We start from the raw sequence: 21,224 nt of genomic DNA, 5'->3' as shown, positions 1-21,224 counted from the left end.
CATCACTTGTTGTTTTTACATTTAAAATTAGTCAGCCGAAATAATGATACACTTTGTTAGTACAGTCTTGATAAAGGGCCATTTAAGACTTTTCGCCAGTTAGATGATAATTGATTGTTTTAGAAAGATTTAAACATGCTATCACAATACAATAAAGTATTTCTCATTTCTGTTCAAATAAACGCATCCGTTACTTGGCTGGTGAAAATACATGTGAATACATTTGTGCTAAACATAACATTGTGCAACTGGTCTGTGTTCAAAATGGCCTATGCTTCTGAAGACAAGCTATCGGCAGCCAAAGAGTTAACTAGTCACTGGGAGAAAGATGGCTGCCTGCTGAGATCAGGCTACCTTTTATTGCCGATTGAAGCACTGATCACCACAAAGAATCTGTCTAACAGATGCCCTCAACTCCAATTTAGACAATATATTTATATTACAGCGTAAGTGTAATTTGTTTAGCAATGTAGCAAAACAGCACTCAACTGGCACCTCGCCCTCTGTGACCACCTACTGTTTTTCCCTTTCTTTTTTTATTCTGTCTTCTTCACCTTCGCTCTAGGGAGATACCTGCCATCTTCAAGTAGCCCAATGGGCACACAATCGGAAGGACCCTCTGACTCTGCGAATCTGAAACTACAGGGTTCAGTCAGTAAAAGTGGCTAAAGCATACCTCCCATAGGTGTGAGAGCTATCAAAGATGCCATGTTCCGTCATTTTAAAGATTTAAATTTCTGCCACGAGTAATGTACAGACGCAGGAAGATCTAGAAAATTGTCTCCGATAAAAGGATTTCCACATTCTAGGACTACAAGGAGGAATTGAGGCCAATGACACATTTGGCTTTGTGGTCCAATTCTTTCACAAAACATTCCCTGGTCTTTTCAAATGGGATTTGAACTCCCACATTCAAGGGGCTCTTTATTTCCTACTGTAAGAACCAAGTATAATGTTGAACAGAGACGAGGCACTTGCAGTTTGATTCACATAGGCAACATTTTGCTTTGGCAATCTGTGAATTGGCATGTCTCTCGAAACTTACATATATGGATAATCTTAAATTTTTTATTTGATATGATTTTTACCATACCACATGAACGTCGTTAGTAACAAGAACCTGTGAAGCTAAAATGTAGGATGTCTAAATTACTTCTGTATATCTGAAATAAAAGTCCGAGAACTCCTTGGCACAGGTTGTTGAGTATCTGGATGGTGTGCTACCAGTACAACTTTATGTATACACTAAAACACATATATTGCTATGTTTATATAACTTAACCTGTTTACCATGTCGGCAATTCCGCCTTGGTAGGGGGCGTTCGAATGTGCGGGCGGGCCGTGGCGGTCAACGGCCATGCGCAGCACTACCGAGGTAGTGCTCGGGACGGCCGTTGGCCGTCGTGAAACGTAAGATGCCATAGAACAGCAGTCTTACTCATCTTTTCCCTTCTTCGCAATTCACTTGCCTGTGGGAGTAAAGGTCTGAGGGTTTAGCTCAGGGCAAAGATAGCACACAAGGTGCACCCACAGAGGCAAAGGGGCGGGAGGGTGTTGGATCGACATTGGGAGCCCTGTTTATTTGAATGGGGAAGCTCCGGTCACAACAAACACTGCAGCCTCAGGCACGAAGATCTTCTTGAGGCGACCACCGGTTGGAGAGGTAAGTTGGGTTGTCGAGGGATGCCAGGACACTGGTGGTTGGGCCACCTAAGACCTTGGGGCGTCGGGTGTAGGGTTGTCTTTTGGCATCGGGTTTTCCTTACCGGCTCTGGTCGCGGTGATCCTCCAGATAGAGACTGCAGGCGTCGTCTGGAAAATCAATGTAGGTCAGAGATCAACAGATCCTAACTCTGGATCACTGCCAAGACCTCTTAGTGGTTTGGGCCACTCTAACTCGGGCCATTGCCGTCTGGTGCAGAGTGGTGTAGACTTGTGGATTTGGCCTAAGCTAGAGTCTGTTGGTGAGCAACTCTGGTGCTCACGGAAGACAAGGTCTTTTTAGGGAAGGACAGCAGGTCTTCCAGATTGTGGGGGGCTTCTAGCTGCAGGTCACACCGGGATTTGCTGGAGCAGGTCGAGGTCAGGACAGGCCGGTAGGACAGGGGCCAAGTCAGTTGGTGTCCTCCTTCGGTCCTTCTTCTTTTTTGTCTGAGGAGGCAAGGTTTGGGGTTGGCTCTAAATACTAAATTTAGGGTAGGTACAGGTTGGGACCAATGGGTCCCTTCCTTGAGGTGGGTACACCCCCTATAATGCCCCTCTTCCTATAGTGGAAGGGGGGCATAAGCCTCACTCTGGTTGGCTGGGTCCCCCATCTTCAAGATGGCGGGTAATGGGAGTTGTGCTTTGCCTTGCCTCTCCCACCTGAGGGGTGGGGTTGGCAAAGGTGGGTACACCTCTCCTCTCCTCTCGTCTTGGTTTTCGCGCCGATTCTCCTACCCAAAGTGGGGGTCAGAACTGGTGGGGGCCAGTTGCTGGGAGCAGCAAATGGCTGGGTCAGCTCACAAAGGCAGCAAGCCTTTGAAGCTACCCCTCTGTGGACCCTCCCCATCCTCGGTGAGGAGGCTAGGCACCTCTGCCCAGGATGTACTTTGTTTCAGGACTCCGATAGTGGGAGGCTCTCGACCCAGGGGTCCAGAAACATGTCTAGGGGTAGCAGCTGGCGAGCAGCAAGTCAGCCAGGACACTGGATTCAGGATGTGTTTCAGGGGGCATCTCTAAGATACCTTCTGAGTGCATTTGGCATTAATTCCCACACTGGCATCAGTGTGGGTTTAATGTGCTAAGAAGATTGATATCAAACTTCCTCGATTTCATTAAAGCCAGTATGGGCTGTGGAGTTTGTAATGAGAAACTCCCAGACTATATACTCTTTATGGCCTTACTGCACTTACAATGTTTAAGAATGGACGTAGACACTGTGGGGGTACAGGGCTCAAGCACCTGTAACCTCACCAGTGGTATAGTGCACCCACCTAGAGGGGTAGCTTACCTATGCTATAGGCAGTGGATTGTAGGCATGGCAAACAGGGTTGTGTGCCATGTCGACTCTTCACTTTGCTCTGCATCAAAACACACAGCCTGCAATTGCAGTGTGTGTGTATTAGGGTACAGGGCCTCTACGGGTGGCACAATATGTGGTGTAGCCTTTAGAGACTTTCCCTGGTCACAGTGCCCTTGGTACCTATGGAACCTTTTGCAAGGGACTTACATGTGGCCAGAGACTTGCCAATTGGGCTTGCAACAGTACAGTTTTAGGAAAAGAACATAGGCCCTGAGTACCTGGTTGGCAGCAACCCATGGCACACTTAGTCAAAGAGCATCAACATCAGGCAAAAAGTGGGGGACAACCATGCAACAAGGGGCTTTCCTACAACCACTTTAAGCAGAATATTGATAACACATTTTCGATATAGAATTTAAATACTAAACCTTGTAGAATATTTATTAAACATTTATATTTTAATGTGGAATGATGCATTTCAAACATTCTAGTCTAAAAAGAGGGTGATTCTTGCATAGCATTTAATATTTTTCATTTGTGATTGTTCTAATACAAAATCTACATGGCGCGGTTTTCACTTTTCAGCTTATTGAATGAATTGCATCTATGCAGCACAAAAGCAATATTCCTGCCTATTTGATAATGGTGGCATTATGGTTTTGTGATAAATTGTATACCTTTGTTCATCTGACGTACAGAGCAGTAGTAATGCATTTGCTTTTATTGTGCAGGTGTCTCCTGTTTCATACCTGAGAATATCAACAAGTCCTGGTCTGCGTTCCCGAAATAAAGATGCTTTACAAGCTATTCCGCTGGGTATGACTTTGACCTTCACAGTTCATTTCCATGACAACGCCGGTGATTCATTCCATTCACAAAATTCAATGCTGAGCTTTGCAACTAACAGGTAACTTGGCAACACAACTTTTTAATGAAGTTGCTTTTTCAGCTAAATTGACACACTTAGGTAATACTTAACCATCTTTTTTGAAATCTTAACATTTTGAGTTTCTTGTCAATTTCTTGTATCTACAAAGTTCTTTTAACATAATAACAAAGAATACATAGCTTCATCGCAAGACATCTTCATCTCTTAAGATTTATGTTTAACAGATGTGCATAAATGGTGTGGTCGTAATTAGCTTTTGCCATTCCTAATGACAGCTGTGAATAGCGGACCTTCACATCCAGTTTAAACAGTATTTTCATCCTATGTCACATTTTTGGCACTGGAAAGGGAAAGATTATCTGATTTGACCTGAGCCAGCGTGCACAATTTAATGGCATTTTCATTGCTTTCCCAAAATACATTTTTGGGAGAAAACACAACCCAAATCTCCATCGACTTGTTATGCTCAATCGTTGCCCCTTTTCATATTGCTTGAACGGAATCCTACTCTCTACAGGCTTTTTTCACTGCATGTATGCCATCTAAGAAGCAATTATTTTTTGGGTGCTTTCTCGAGGCATCATTTAGATCGGTAACGTTCCAGGCAATGGAAAATTGCATTGTGACGACTCGTCAGCAAATAAAGTTTTTTTTTGTATTGGTAACCTACCATAGTTTAATATTCCCATACATGAACGTATACTGGTTGGGTGCACCCACAGAAGGCAAAGCAGACTCTCTTTCCTGACTGAGCCGTAACAGTGAAGCATTTCCATTCTGTAAACTTAGACTTGCTTAAATTAAGCATTGAGAAAGCTCATTGGTATTTTGTCACATCAAAATATGTCACCTGTTAAGGAAGATTTAGGATAAATTAAGATTAGCTTCTTATGTTGAATTGCGACCTTCTTAAATATGAAACTTCTAGTGGTGTGTCAGGACTGCTACTTTTCAGCATTCCGTGATTAACTGAATTGTAGGTTCACACCCTGACTTTTGAACTTCTGTTTGTGTTCTTAGCATAGTGCCTGTTTTGTGACCTTAGACTCTGATTCCATAGTTTTGCCAGGTTATTGTAACATAGATGCAAACCACACATGTAAAGGGACATGCACAAAAGGTTGTAAAAGTTATTATAAAGGGGTAGAATATTTATATTCAAATTGCAATGGAATATGCATGCCCAGGTTAAGCACTAAAACAACAAATGAGCACAGATGTATATTTAGAGGATATCCCATTGAAATACAGCTGCACTCCATCATTATCCTCTTTTCAATGTTCCCCTTCATGTGACCTCTAATTTCCAATTTGATGCCTTGGTTAGAGCACAGTGTAAAATGTGAGAACCAATGCTACATGTCACTGTAAGACACCCTCTAGTCTACTTGCTTCGTGAATGGACATCTGCATCTGATAGTCTTCTAGCTGCAGATTCCTTACCTTTGAATATCCTTAGGCATCAGACTGGATCCAGAAGATTTTTGATCAGTACCCCTGCATGCCGGTAGGGGGCGTCTTTTGGCTCGGCGGTGTATGTTCCGGAAGTGACATGTGCGGTACCGATATAAATACCACCTCAACGTACTGATGTCAATTCTTTCCTTTCCACTCCTGATAGTGCTTATCTGAGTGGACTTTTTATTGACTTTTTAGATTTCATCTCATAGTCCGAGGATTTCACCCAAGAAACTGGCTGGTTTCAGACCATATGAGTCCTGTCATAGGCAAATGTCAGTGATAGACTCCCACTTAGTTTGTTTGTGGTGCCTGGAGCTAGGACATGACTCCAAGGCATCTAAGGACTGCCGCGCCATGCACCCGAAGGAGGAGTCCCTCAAGCTCCATGCTGCCCAATATCTGCTGACTTCGCGACAATCTGGTCCCGTTTGCATAGGAGGTCCCAGGATCATTCACAGAGCCCCTTCTGATGTTCTTCATCGCACTCTAAATCATCAGAGAAGTCCAACAAGCACAAGAAGTCTAAGCAGTCCAAATACTCTCTGATTTCCCTGCTTCCGTCGAAGTAATTGGAAGAACCGAAGGCGTGCCAGCAGTCCAGGTCCCATTAGTCGGCAAGGTCTGACCCTGGGTCCGCTCTGCTCTGCCCTGATTTTTCCCAGTGCTGGAGCGAACCCCGCCAGCTGAAGGAATTTTATTATGCCCATGCATCTCATCTTTTGGCCGCCTGACTCCTCTGGAGTGTTTTTGCGCTCCAAGGGCACGGGAGGTCACCTACTGGGACAACGCCAGCAGGTTTGCCATTCAGGCCCCAAGGATTCCTCGCTGGATTAGGAGCGGAGGTGCCGGGGATACCAAGACCTTCCTTAGCGCATGTGCCAGTGCCACCATCCCCATTGTCTTTTCTGACTCCGACTCGGAGGCGGATTGGTGTTGTTTGACGCTGCGTCTGGCATCGACCAAGGTCATCGTTTCTGGCTGGAGCAGAGCCAGTGCCATATTTGGTGAAATGGTCTAGTAAGGAGACGTTTAGGAGGGGTCTATAGATCCTTTTGGAGAAGACCCAGTTGAGGAGGACACCAGGTATGAGGAACTAGATGAGGCCAGTATGTTGGACACATCATGTGACCCTGGCCTGGTTTACCCTCCTACTGTGGCTACCAAGGAGGGAACCTCTTTTGCAGTGGTGGTGTGCAGGGCGGCTGAGGTCCTAGACCTTAAAATACACTCCGTGGCAGTCAAGAGTAATGTCTTGGCAGAGGTGCTTCAGTGGGGATTTGCCCCCTCAGAACCCTTACTCCCATTCTTTGGAACTTTTACGGACCTGCTATAGGATGATTGCCTGCCGCCATCGCCCCCTCCGAGGATGCCAGTTTTCTTACCCAGCACCCGACCCTGGAGAGCTTGGTGGTCCAACTCTCCTCATCCCGCATTCACTCTGGGGCAATCCCTACCACCTCACTGGATAGGGTATCCAAGCAGCTGGACAGCTTTAGTAAGTTCTCCTCCACAAACCTGGCTCTGTGGTCGTAAACGACGGCTGCCTATTGGGCCTTTATTCCGTTATTTCCATACACTATGGAATTCAGTTGCGCAAGTGCTTCCTACGGTCCCTGAGGAGGTCCAAGACACACTCCCTCAGGTAGTTGCTGATGGAAGAGATGCTGCAAAGTTCTTTATCAGATGTGACATTGACACAACCGACTCGCTAGGTAGAGCAATTTCATTGTCAGTGGACGTGCGGCACCACGCCTGGCTGAAAACATTTGTTTTTTCCGGGGATGTCCAGTATACCCTTATGGATATGCCTTTTGATGATTCTCGCCTCATTGGATACAAGGTGGATTCAGTGCTGAACCACTTGAAAGACAGTAGGGCTACGGCCAGGTCCTTGGGCTTATCTATGACCCCTCGTCAACTCCAGCAGCTTCCCAGCATTTTCATGATCGAGGATGCGGGTGCCAGAGACCATGGGGGACAGAAGGCCTGTGATCAAGTTAGTCCACCACCTCCCCCCGGGCAGTCGCTGGCTTTAAGCCTCTTTTGTCTGCTCTCAGACCATCCTGGGCACCCAGTGGGGAGGTGATGGTTTATCCAGTGAGAGGCAGGATACACCATCACCTCCCCCACTGGTGGTTGGTAACATCAGTCTGTTCGGTACTCTAGATAGTACAAAGGGGCTGCTCTCTCCCCTTTGTGACACCCCTCCACCCATGTCACCATTGGCTGACAGACCATCTCTCCTTGCTCCGTCAAGAAGTGCATGCTCTCTTAGCTGAGGGAGCCATAGAGAGGAGGTCTTTATCAGAAGGAGGTTGTGGTTGTTATTCTTGCTACTTTTGGCTGCCAAAAAAGGATGAAGGGCTTCATCCTATCCTGGATCATTGCCTACTCAACCTCTTCTTGAAGAAGGAGAAATTCAAAATTCTCAGTCTTGCCTAAATTTTGTCTGCCTTAGATACGGGAGACTGGACTTAAGCGTTGTACCTGGACACATATTTCCACATCCCCATCCTGTCAGCCCACAGACACAATCTGCAGTTCACGGTGGTCCATGAGCACGTTCAATTTGTGTGCTACCCTTCAACCATACCAGTACCCCTCGGTGTTCACCAAAGTGATGGCAGTGGTCACAGCTCATCTGAGGTCGAGATTTCAGTTCTCTCCAACCTTGATGACTGTTTTTTTAAGGCGGGCTCACCCCAGGCTGTTGTCACCCACCTTCCTTGAGACTTTGGTGAACTTCCTGCACTCGCTGGGGTTCACTACCAACATGACGAAGTCACACCTGATTTCCTCACAGAAGCTCCCTTTTATCAGAGCTGTTCCGGACATGGTGCAGTTTCAGCCCTATCCTCCTGAGTGTGGAGTGTAGGATATTCAGGCTATGATACTGATGTTTCTGCCTCTGTCCTGGATTTCGGAGAGACTGAATCGGTTATGTCCTCCTGCATCCTGCGCGTGACACAGGACCAAACGCATATGCAGGCTCTGCAGTGAGTCTTAAAGGCACAGTGGAAGGAGCATCAAGGAAATCTCTCTGAAGTGGTCCAGATCTTGGAGGGAACTGCAAAAGACCTGCAGTGGTGGCTAACAAACCATGATTGGGTCAGTGGCAGACCCCTCTCCTTTCCCCGACCAGATCTAACAGTGGTGACAGATGTATCACTCCTGGGTTGGCCATTTGGGAGAGGTGGAGATCAGAGGAGTGTGGTCTCCTATGGAGTCCGAGCTTCGCATAAACCTGTTGGAGCTCTGGGCAATTTGATTGGTGTTAAAAGCCTTTCATCTTTGATCAAGAGAAGGCTGGTGCAGGTGTTCATTGACAAAACCACCACCATGTTGTACTGCAACAAACACTCCGGAGTGGGGTCGTGGACCCTATGTCAAGATGCTCCGCACCGCTGGAGTAGCTGGAACGTCACTGCATTTCCTTGGTGGGGGACTAGCAGATCATGATTGGCATCTCCACCTAGAGATGTAGTGCAAGGTGTCTTTCAGCAGTGGGGAGAGCCTTGGTTATATTTGATCGACACCTCAGAGAACGTGCAATGTCAGAAGTTCTGCATGCTAGAGTTTCCAAGGCGACACTCGCTCAGAGACACTTTTAGTCTTGATTGGAGATACGGCCTTCTGTATGGCTTCCTGCCAATATCCCTCTTGCCCAGAGTTCTTAAGAAGATCAGGAATGACCAGCACCAAGTCATCCTTGTGACTCTGGATTGGGCACAGAATGTCTGGTTTCCTGAGCTGTTGAGCCTTACCATCAGTATTCCAGTCAGGCTGCCTCTTTGGGAAGATCTTCTGTAACAGCAACACAGCAGGATTCTGCACCGAACCTGCGCACTCCCCACCTAAGTGCGTGGACATTGAGGGGTGACTGTTGACAACTTTCGATCTTCCTCCTAAAGTCTGTGATGTTATTCTGGCAGACAGGCGTCCCTCCACCAATTCAGTGTATGCCTGCCATTAGGAGAAATTTGTGCCATGGTAGTCTTCAATGTTGACCCTCTATATATACCTCTCTCACGAGTGTTCTTGTTTGCATGGTCTTTGGCCCATCAGGGCTCTGCTTTGGGTACAATTAACGGGTACCTGTCCACCAACTTGGTGTTTCAGCAGTTGCCAGATCAACCTTCTCTCTTTAAGTCACCTGTTGTGGCAAGGCTCCATAAAGGCCTGCAACATATGTTCCCACCTAGGCCCTTCATCATGCCTCAGTGGGACCTCATCTTTGTCCTCACCTCGTGTGTGCTCCATATGAGCCTCTGCACAATTGCTCTGTTAAGCTATTGACCATCAAAACTGCCTTGTTAGTGGCCATAACAATGGTCGGGGGTCAGAGAACTGTAAGCGCCCATTCCCACCTTCCTTACACCACCTTTTCCCCGAACAAGCTGGTTCTCTGGGCACTTGCCTCCTTTCTTCCAAATGTTGTGACTCCTTTCCCTGTAGGCCAGAACATCACCCTGCTTACTTTCTTTGCCCCACCTCATCCCTCCAAAGAAGAGGAGAGACTCCACCTCCTGAACCCAAAAGAGCGTTCTTGTTCTTCCTTGACCGCACAAGGGAATTCCAGGTGACAATCAACTCTACATGGGCTATTTGGGAGCAAAAAAAGGCCAAGTAACAGCCCCAGAGGGCTTGCGGTCTCACTCTACCAGAGCCAAGGCTGCGACTACTGTGTGAGTGTGCGGCATTCCTCTCCTGGGCATCTGTCAATCAGCGACATGGGCATTGCTGTCTGTCGTGAGTGGCACTTCGCCCGTTCGGTCCTGCAGGACCTTTTGGTTTAAAAGGGTTTGCAGACCCCCCTCTGGTGAGTTATTGCTTGGGTATCTATTCAAAGGTAAGGAATTTGTGGCTAAAAGTCTCTATCAGATGAACATGTTACTTACATTTAGGAACGTATTATCTGGTAGAAACTCTATCTAGCTGCAGAATCCTTACCAATCATTCCGCTCTTGAGAGCCGGTTCAGGTGTAAGGGACACTCTTTTCGAAGCCTTAGTCTTTTCCTCACCAGTAGTCAGTTGTCATCGTGGCTCTCCTCTCCTGACTTGGAAAGTCATGAAAGTAACTGACTTCTGCACTCCGGGGTGGCACCTATATAAGTACCGCACACATCACTTCCAGCACAGACCATGCCACCTACCAGTGTGTAGGGCTACTGCTTGAAAATCTTCCGTATCTAGTCTAACCCCTGGGGATAGTCATAGGTAAGGAATCTGCGGCTAGATAGTCTCTACGAGATAAGGCATTACCAAAGGTAAGTAACTTGTTCAGTAGGCAAATACGGTCTTACCATCTAGTAAGAACTTTAAGAAACCAGGAAGAGCACAGCACTCTTCAGTGCAGATTTACTAGGTATGCATATCCTGATTAGGGCTCTATTAGTACAAGAAACTTCGCATAAAGTGTCTCAGAAATTGGTGAGGGATTCCCTGTAATACAAGTGCCATTTTATCGAGAAATTATATAATTATGCCAGTTGTAAAGTGAAGTTTTAGAGCACTTTGGTGATCATATTGCTTATTTTTGGGCTATCTGTGTGTTACTTGCTAGTTGAGTAGCAGTGCAGAATCAAGTGAGGCTGTTTAGTATTTCATTGTGGTCGATATATTTGGGGTTTGGGTAGTTGCTGACATGGAAAGGGTGTAATTTGGCAGGGAGTAATGAAAACTAGGTGGATAATGTTGCTAGTCCACAATTCAAAAGCGATTTCTCCAGCCCCTCCGAAATTCTGACGTGTACTTCGATATTGTTACTTTGCATATTGAAGGGTAAAAGCAGTGATGCAGGAGTATTCAGAGAGAGGATTTCAAGGTACAAATGATTAATGATGAGGGCATTTTCATCTATAAGAATTTTAGAAAATCACTATTGGTTAGGCCAAATAACATAAACTTGCCCATTTTTGTGGGTTGGCTGAGTCATGCTATTGAATTTTATTCCAATTGTTGTCTTCTACAGCAGCAAAAAAGTGGATGCATGTTAATTTATAGGGGTTGGGGTATTAATTTGAAAAATTGTCCTAAAGGACAAGCAAGGCTTCTTGTATGGGTAGTTGAAACCATCCATATGGTCTCATTCACAGATTTTTCACAATGCGGCTTATTGTTCTGTAGGTCCAACAGTTAGCAAACCAAAGAACACTTTTTGTGTGCGTTTGTTACCTTTCGGTGACTTAAAAGGTGTGGTCCAAACAATGTAGTACACTGCTAGCAAACTGCTACGTGTCCTCAACTAACATGTTGCTCAGATTTTGTATGTTTCCTTTCTTATTAAATTATATACGCCAAAGGTGTACAAGACTTGAATGTTCTCAAAAAGTAGCGTCATATATTGCAGGATAGCCACAATTCTATTCATCTGCATGTCATGGCTTTTTTAAACATTCACATTTGTCAGTTATACATGGTATCTGTCACTATTGTATTCTAGGAAGAAATGTCTCACTCATTCATTAGGACAATAAAAACAAAATTCACTTCTATTCAAACGTAATAAACTCGGCCTCAATAAAGAATACTCTTCGTGCTTCCGAAAGCATCTGGCCTGCCTACAAAAAGCATGCAAGTTCAAATAATCACTGTTCTTTTGGTAATTAACTAAACAGTATATGTTGCAGAATACATTTTTTATTCACTAACCCCTAATTGTAACTAACACTTTGATCAGTATTTGCTCCGTTCAATATTATGTATGTATGTAATCTTAATCTTGCTTTATCTAAGACAGCAATCGATCCATTGATCAACCACTTGATTTTTAAAAAAGAGGCATAAACAAACCTCATGGTATTGCTATGGGGAGCGGACAGCTCCGGACTGGAAACCAAAAGCAGCCCTGGCAAAAATGCTCAAACCAACCCTGCTCCTTTCCTCTCTTCACTCCTTCTCTCTCTTCCATCCATCCACTATTTTTCTTGCCCCCCTCATTTGTTGCATATTAGATAACGTTATTTCAGAAGGTGGACATCTGCTCCCATTTCCTATGTAGGAGTATAGCTAAGAAGCCATGCTACTAAACAGGCAGCAGAAATGTTGGATTAACAACAGAGCCTTTATGCATTTTAAGTGCACTTGATGTATCTGCTTGCTCTACGCATTTCTTGTGTGATATGCTTCTGTATGACCTCAGTAGGAAGCCTCTCTCTGCATGGTGCAGAATAGCTGAGGAGGCAAAGTTGGAACTCTACAGTATTAGTGAAGGAACAATAGAGCTCCTAGAAGAGATTTTGGATTACATTATATTGCAATAATTTTCCTAATGTCAGAAAATATATTTGTCTTCCTTGCTACTTAATCTTGAACTCAGTAGTATTATCTGGAAAATATGTTTAAGGAAATGCAATAGAGCATACTCGATATTTCCTTTTTAGTTCATTTGGAACATAAACAATGTATCATTATCCATTGTGCGATTAGAATGTCATTGTTTACCTTCTTTCAATGTCTACAGGGATGACTTTGTGCAGATTGGGAAGGGAGCAACCAACAATACCTTTGTAATCAGGACTGTGAATGTAGGCTTGACGCTGCTTGGAGTTTGGGATACAGAGCACGCTGGAGTTTCTGATTATGTGCCTCTACCTGTACAGCACGCCATCTACCCCGACTTTACGGAGGAAGCGGTAGTGGGTGATGTCATCTGTTTTAGTGCCACATTGGTAAATCAAGACGGTAAGCATCTTTCTCTTAGCAACCATCAATTATCTATTACATTTTTAACTAGTTTAAGGCCGACCATTAACACACTATTTTGAAGATGGATGTGCCTAATATTATAATTCTTTCCTCTTACAAATAGATCTACAAATACTACACAAGTTGTATTTACGGAAGAAAGACATTTGGCAATTAACAACAAGAAGTCTCCGTTCGGACAGGGCAATGCAATGACTCATAGATTCCAGTTACATACTGTAGCAGAATATTATCCCTTGTATTTTGTTTTGTATTAATTGTTTTTATATAGCATGCACTGGACGCTAAAGGTGTTCAAAGAGCTTTATGAAGCTTCAAGACAGATAACAGTAGTGGAAGGTACTATATAAAATATAAGATGCAAAGATGATCGTTGTGCTGGGGATTAGATACACATTACACCAGTGTAGCAAGGGGATAGCTATCAATAGTGCAGCAGGTGCAGTGGCTCTGGGGATCCAGGGCTCTCAGGGGACCCTATACATCAGTACCTAACCAAGGGATGGATGGCTCATTTTGGTTCTCTGCACTAGGGCCCATGGTATCTTTGCTACGCCGCTGCAGTGTAGTGTTGAAAACTGTGGTGCAGATAAACTAATGTTTGGTGGTGCCCAAGGCACCGCTTCAGATTACAGATCATTTATTGGCAATGTTAAACAGCTATATGCAGAGAGACATCTTCACAAATATGGGGAGGCCCATGGATTCAACACATTTGGATAACCTTAGAAGAGTAATAGTCAATCTTGAAAGATTGCACTGACCCTGTCAAAGCAACCGTCTAGTGCTGTAAGACCGTTTGTGTGGGGATGGCAAGAAAAATTGTATGAGGATTGTTAAAGTTTATTTTCCTCCTTCAAAGAATTTGAGGGAGGGATTAGTTCAGATTGGTGTGGGAATGAAATTACACAACCTGAGGGTGTTTACCGAAAAGTCTTGTTTTAGGATGCCTTTCTTCTGCCAGGAGGGGACTTAAAGTAGGAGGGTGTTGGTCCTCGGATTTAACTGTCATCCTCCAGAGATAATTCTTGGCCACGTAGTAGGGGCGTTTTCAGTTGTAGAGATTTGCACACCAATTTCAAGATACTCCTTGCTTTTATTGCAGATGGTTCAGTAGTGTCAAATAGGAGTGATATGACCCTAATTTACGGAGCCCAAAAATAGTAGAGAGGAGAGTTGCTTTTAGAGATGACAGATGGCTCAAACACACTGATTCATGGTGGCAGGGTATCTAAAATGCCGCACCACTCCCTGTGTTAAATACATAGTTTTGGAAACTCCATTATTGTTTCCTAAATGGTCTCATAAACGTGCTCACCTCTAAGAACCAGCCACCTTCAGTGGTCCTTAATACAACATATAAACACACAATAAGAGAGGCACATAAATACGTCTAAACACAATCCTTGGGTTAGTCCATAGGCCAGCACAAATCACGATGTCAGAGGCAAATCATTCTTCGTGTTGTCGTAGTTCCTTTTTATTTATCGTTTGATATATATACAAGTGAATTGTGCAACACAGCCAACTCGTTTAGCCCATGCGGGCTTCTTCAGGGCGAATTCCGATCCAGTAATTTCCCACAAGGTATTAGCCTGGAGCTAAAACGAAGCTTAATTTCAGAATATAGTCCAAATCTCAGAGCATCGATGTTAAAAGCTATATTGTCAAGTTCAGGATTCGTAGTACCGTGAACTAGAGCGCATAAGTGTTGCACTATAAAGACAAAGGCTCTGCCTGGCTGGCAAAGCTTCACTGTCGCCTTCCTGCCGAGTCAAAAAAGACAGCTGGCATTTAAGAATTCCTGCTGGCAAGGAGATGCCATAGTCTAGAAAAGACTAGTGATTGTACCATGTTTGAAATTAACGTGGGATTGGAGATTTGCCCTTGCAATTAATTATGGTAAACTGACATTCGAGTACTCCTTTTGTGTTTCAGAGATCGAAGAAGAGTAGGATGATTGACAGTGTCAAACGTCACAGAGACATTGATGTGTCAAGAGTACCTGGATAATCAACCAGTTTTTAAGATGTCTTTTGTGATGCATTGGGGAAGGGAGTCCTTGAGAAGTTTGGTCCAGAAAGTCACAAAGCCCATATTCAAATCCTTTGTGATAGTTGTTCGGTGGGATTGGTAACGTGGGAGGATGATTTCAGTTGAAGTTGTTTTTACAGTGATTTACTTGAGGTACTACTTTCAGTTCTCTCCGGGTGACTGAGGATTACTGCGTTTTTGTGTATAAACACAGGGAGTAGAAAGTAGGTTCAGGTAAACTGAAAGAAAGTTCAGTCTTCTCACAGTTCGTGTTGGGATTGTTGTCAGGCAGGGTCAATGATTTGATTTGTTGACTGACTTTTGTTATACCCTGTGTCACCTAGTTCCTTGCTGCTCAGTCTGTGTGACTGTGATGTAATAGAATGTTCATGAGTGCATGGTTTAGATGAGTGACCAGTTGGAATGAGTGGGGCTGAGCAGCAGGATGCTGCTTCCGGTGGAGCATGTACTATCTTACCTGTAACTGAATAAACCTACATAATCGACACTACTGGCTACTGGATTGATTACCTACAAGGACCCTACTTCATTTACAAAAACGTTTCTAATAGCTTTTTAGGTTGTTGTTTTGTGAGGTTGTGCTCTGATCAACTGGATGAAGCTTTGACTTAAATAATACCTTTCTTGTACTTTTACTATGGTTCTTTTACCTTTTGTTCTTCTTGGTGAGATTTAACATCTTTGTTGGACATTGCTCATTCCCTTCTAGTTCCCTTGCAAGTGATTTTGCATATTCTACTAATCAAAAATTCAGTATTATTCAAGGAAGTGTCTAAGTTTGAATTTCAGGAATGCACACAATGTCTGCATGGATGCAGAGAGAAATTATGGCATTGAGAATATTGTATTTAATGTTTTTTCTTGTTGCGCCTTCACAATACATTTAATGACTCCATACAGAATTGTTCTCCTTTTACACAAAGTAAAATTAGCATAGATCCGTTCCCGCTGCTGACTTTACATATCTTCAAATATTGCCTAGCTCCGTTTGCCAATGTGAAGTTTCTCTATAGAGCTAGGGTGCCTATGTTCCAGCTTTACTAAGACATATAGTTTTATTGTTCATAAATAGTAATTATACTGTCTTCTGAACACGTAGACATTGGGTAATTGGTGGTTTGTGGATAATCATGTGTTAAATTATTTTGTCCACATCAGTTCTTGATCATGATATTTCTGGTTGTTCCAAGTTTAACAGGTGGCTATTAAGCCCATGAGCATGTCTGTGATTGATTTCCTAGTCCCAGTCCCATTTCGCCCCCTCCGCTTCATTATGTTTTCCTATTGTCATGGTTGCATTAATGTGACAGGCTCAACGAACACAGGCTAACAAAGAGTATACATCCCTAATCTGATAATGAAGCACAGACTTGAAGACTATACACACAGGGAGAGGAATAACTGTGTCTAGATATCCCAAGTTGAAGCGGGTTAGTAGCCCTTTTACTGATTGAGTAGTGAATAACAAAATGAATAGTAAACTGGAATTGTTCATTTTATGAAATCTTTCACATGCTAATGTATGTTTTCCTCTCTGGCTTAATATCGAGTCTGGGGATGGAGTTAAGGAGGTTTCACCAAGCAGGAGTGGATTCAGCACGAATGAGGAATGATGGGGACAATTTACTTTCTCCCCATTAGACTTAGCATGAGTTATATTTAGACCTTCAAACTGCCAGTGGATTAGACATGTCTCCCTCAAGGGTCAGTGCAATACGTTGGCTGTGATCAAAGCATAGGACACAGCTCCAAGAGACCTTAATGCAGTTTCTTGTACAGTTGTTAAAATATCCAAGACTTCATGTTTCTGCTAACTTCTGAACAAGCATAGCCAAAGTAGGACTTGAGGAAGAACCAAGTTATCAGGCAGCAGTGGAAGGTATATGAAGCAGTCAGAGCATATGAGATTAAGACCTGCCTTGAGAAGAATGCAGACCCATGGCAGACCGGCAAAGCAAATGTATAACCCTCACTGCAGCCAAGAGTGGGCAGACTAAATCAGGGAAATTGCCATGGAACAAGCAGGCCATGGCTTAATTTAGTGTTGCGAATTCCAGTTGTTCCTTCTCTACTCATTAAGAGCACAGCAAGTCAAGACTACAAAGACCGTTGGTGTTTTTGTTGGGACATTGCTGTCACAAATGTACAGTAAATGTACAGCAGTCTTTGAGTATTCTTAGATACAGTATCTTTCCCACCTAACCTTTTCAACGCAGGCTACATATTTGCCCTTTGTCACTTTCTTTAAGTGGGCACTTCACCAGTGGGTCTGGTGTGCCAGCAATCTATTGCTTCTAGGATTTAACGGCTTATTTAAAAATCTACCAGTGCTATAATTCCCCAGTAGAAGTAAGTGCAACATACAAGTTCCCATGAAGAGCTGTATCAGTACTGATTTGCATTAGGTGGGCCTCTGTCTAAAGTGACATTAAGGGCAAAACAACTATGGACTGTAATGTGGCCCAGACAATTGTCAGTGGCTGACCATATTGTTTGTTGTATGTTTATAAGTTCCACAACCGCAAATATGTGCCTATGAGCAAGCCATAGTCGGAAACAAATGTGTAAGGTTTGAAGGAAGTAAATGGAAGTGCACCCACCAAAGCATGGTATGCCCAGCTGTGGAACACACCACCCACCACAGCTTGCTTCCTGCATTGGCTACCAGTGCAGGCTACTCTCGAAGCCGCTGTGTGTGAATCTGAAAGAGACACGTTAGTATTAGATTCCTTACCTTAGAATATCCCCAGGCATCAGACTGGATCCGGAAATTTTTGCGTAGCAGTACCTTTGCGCGTCGGTAGGCGTCGTCTGCGGCTCCGCGTCCGTCGTCGGCGTCGTGGGCGCCGTGATGACGTCGTCGGAGTACTTAGACGCCGCCTCCGCGTGCTGACGTCAGTTCTTCTTTTTTCCGCGCCAGCAAGCGCAGATCTGGAAAAAGCAGTAACCCTAGTCATTTTTGACTAACTTTTTTTGACCCTTTTTGATTGCTTTTCGAAGTCTCTCGACTCCGAACGGTGCCGTAGGGATGCCCGGCTTCAAGCACTGTGACGATTGCGACCGTCTGATGTCGGTCACGGATCCTCACCGCGTCTGTTTGTCCTGTTTGGGCGTCGACCCCGACGACAAGGCCTGCTCTGACTGCCGGGCCCTCTCCTCGAAGGCCAGGCGGTAGCGGTCCCGTAGGCGCCTCGAGCTCCGGCAGTCGGCCCCGCGCCGTGAGAGGTCCCGATCCCATGGGAGGTCGAGGGACAGGTCGCGGGCTCGGAGCCACTACAGCTCCGAGAGTAGGCCGCACTCCTCCGGGTCGAAGTCGTCGTCAGGTAAGAGGCACAAGAAGTCCAAGCGGACTCGCTCCTCGGACTCCCCCCGACGCTCGCGCGATGCGGCCGGGGGTTCGGGTGACACCGCCCACGCGGCTCCGTCGGAGTCGCGGGCACCGCGTGCAGCTCCACACCCTCCGGTCCCTGGGCTGAACGCGACGCCGGAGGAGATCGAGCGCTTCCTCGTGGCCATGAGGAAACTCTCTCCTCCGACGGGCTCCGCGGCGCCTTCGGGCCCAGAGGACCCGTCTGGGGGCCCTAGCGGGTCGGCGGCTCCGGCCCCTACGCCATCGGGTGCTTCGGCCCCGACGCCGCCGACGCCTTCGGGCCCGGCGCCGCAGGCCCCCGTTATCCCGCCGGCGCCTTCGGGCCCGGCGCCGAGGGGTCCAGTTGTTCCGGCGCCTTCGGGCCCGGCGCCGCAGGACGCCGCTGGTCCTCCTTCGGGTACGGGATCGTTGCCGGTGGATCTGACGACCTCCCCGGTGTCGGACCCTCAGGTGTCGCTTCCGGCGCCGTCCTCGGGCGACGCCGGCCCTGGTTCCACCTTCGTTCCTGTTCTGGCGCCCGGACGACCCCGTTGGGCGCCGCTCCAGACGTCGTTTGGTGAATTTCACTTTTATGAACAGGCCCCATTGGTTGAAAACCCTGAATTTCAGGAGATGGGTGATGAGGAGGACTGGGAGGGGTCTGAGGACCCTCTGACCAGGGAGTGTCAGTCTCAGGAGGACTGGACAGGAGACCTTGGGGAGGCCAGTGGCCTGGACACCTCTCCAGACACTGGGTTTGTCTCCCCTCCTACCGTGGCTTCGGAGGAGGGGGCAACGTATAGTGTGGTGCTGATGAGGGCTGCCAGGGCCTTGAGCTCCCCGTCGCAGCCGTGAGGACTAACCTCCTCACTGAGGTCCTTATACCGCAGTCAAGCTCGGCCGAGCCTCTGCTGCCCTTTAATGAGGCCTTGACCAACGTTCTTCTGGGCACTTGGTCCAAGCCCACTACGGGTTCGCCCGTAGATAGGAACGTGGCCAGACGCCACCGCCCAGCCCCGGGCGACCCATGTTTCCTGTCCTCCCACCCTACCCCCGAGAGCCTGGTCATCCAGGCCTCCAATTCCCAGACCGCATTCCCGTTGGCCCCGCCGGACCGGGAATCCAAGAGGTATGACCAGTATGGGAAGAAGATCTTCTCATCCCTTAGTCTAGGACTGCGGTCTTCCAACACCGCCTGCCTCTTGGGACGTTACTCCCACTCTGTGTGGGATAAGGTCGCGGAAGTGCTGCCAGAGTGTCCGTTGGAGGTACGGGCCAAACTCGCCCAAGCCCTTGTGGAGGGCCGGGATGCAGCCAAGTATTCCATCCGGTGTGGGCTGGATACCACTGACTCGCTGGGTAGAGCGATGGCAACGACGGTGGCGGTCAGACGCCACGCCTGGCTGAGGTCCGCCAACTTCTCGGCGGATGTTCAGAGCACGCTCATGGACATGCCGTTCGATGGCCGTCGCCTCTTTGGCGACAAGGCAGACCATGCGCTTGAGCGCTTTAAGGACTCCAGGGCTACGGCCAAGTCCTTGGGCCTCTCGGGCCAGCGCCAGCAATCGGCTGCCTTTCACTCTTTTCGTGGCCACGGAAGTGGTGCGCCCACACGCGCCGCCAGCCACGCACCGCAGGGCAATACCCAACGCGGTGGCGGCCGTGGGAACCGCCGTCCGGGCAGTCGGGGGCAGCGGCGAGGTCAGTCCACACCTTCCCCCGCAGCATCCGCCTCAAAACCCTCCTAGTCCGTGCTTTCAGGCCCATGTGATGCCAGTGGGGGGGCAGGGTTCGCCATCACCACCTCCACTGGCGCACTGTCACATCGGACAGGTAGGTGCTGCAGATCGTCCGAAGGGGCTACTCCCTCCCCTTCGAGGCGACTCCTCCAGCCATGCCACCGCAGAACCACCGTGTATCGGGGGATCACTTGCGACTTCTGCAGGAGGAAGTTACGGCCCTCTTGGCCAAGGGAGCCATCGAGCGCGTTCCTGGGCCAGAAGTAGGGTGTGGTTGCTACTCCCACTACTTTCTGGTACCCAAGAAGGGCAAAGGGGGCCTACGCCCTATCTTGGACCTACGGAATGTCAACGGCTTCCTCCGGAAGGAGAAGTTCAAAATGCTGACTCTGGCTCAGGTTTGGCTGCCCTGGACCCAGGAGACTGGATGGTAGCGTTGGACTTGCAGGACGCTTACTTTCATATCCCCGTCCTGCCTGCCCACCGGCGCTACCTGCGGTTCATGGTGGGCCACTGGCACTTTCAATTTACCGTGCTCCCCTTCGGCCTTACCAGCGCCCCACGGGTGTTCACAAAGGTGATGGCGGTGGTCGCAGCTCATCTGCGCAGGTTAGGCTTTTCAGTCTTCCCCTACCTCGACGACTGGCTGTTGAAGGCGGGCTCGCCCCAGACAGTCGTCAGCCACCTCCAGACGACGGCGGACCTCCTGCACCAGCTGGGGTTCTCCATCAATGTGCCGAAGTCACACCGGTGCCCCTCTCAGAAGCTCCTCTTCATCGGAGCGGTTCTGGACTCGGCGCGGTTTCGGGTTTATCTGCCCGAACAGCGTGTCCGGGATATTCAGGCTCTGATTCCCATCTTTCAGCCGTTATCCCGGGTTTCGGTCAGGTTGACGCTGCGGCTTCTGGGGCTGATGGCCTCCTGCATCCTACTGGTGCATCACGCCAGGTGGCGGATGCGGGCTCTGCAGTGGGACCTGAAGTTTCAGTGGGCCCGGCATCAGGGCAACCTATCCGACC

The 21,224-nt window shown here is 47.1% G+C and overlaps 1 protein-coding gene across 1 annotated transcript in view; it reads left to right on the top strand.

Moving 5' to 3' along the window:
• NUP210 (nucleoporin 210) overlaps positions 1-21,224 on the top strand; it is a 524,741-nt gene that overhangs the window by 415,282 nt on the left and 88,235 nt on the right. The window contains exons 31-32 of the mRNA XM_078661451.1: positions 3,736-3,911; positions 12,818-13,038. Coding sequence (XP_078517577.1) covers positions 3,736-3,911; positions 12,818-13,038 — 397 coding nt within the window. The remainder of the gene's footprint in view (positions 1-3,735; positions 3,912-12,817; positions 13,039-21,224) is intronic.

This window comes from Lissotriton helveticus, chromosome 9, assembly GCF_964261635.1.
Source record: "Lissotriton helveticus chromosome 9, aLisHel1.1, whole genome shotgun sequence".
NCBI classification, from domain to species: Eukaryota; Metazoa; Chordata; class Amphibia; order Caudata; family Salamandridae; genus Lissotriton; species Lissotriton helveticus.
Note: the sequence above shows the minus strand (reverse complement) of the source record. Positions and strands in the feature narration are given on the sequence as shown.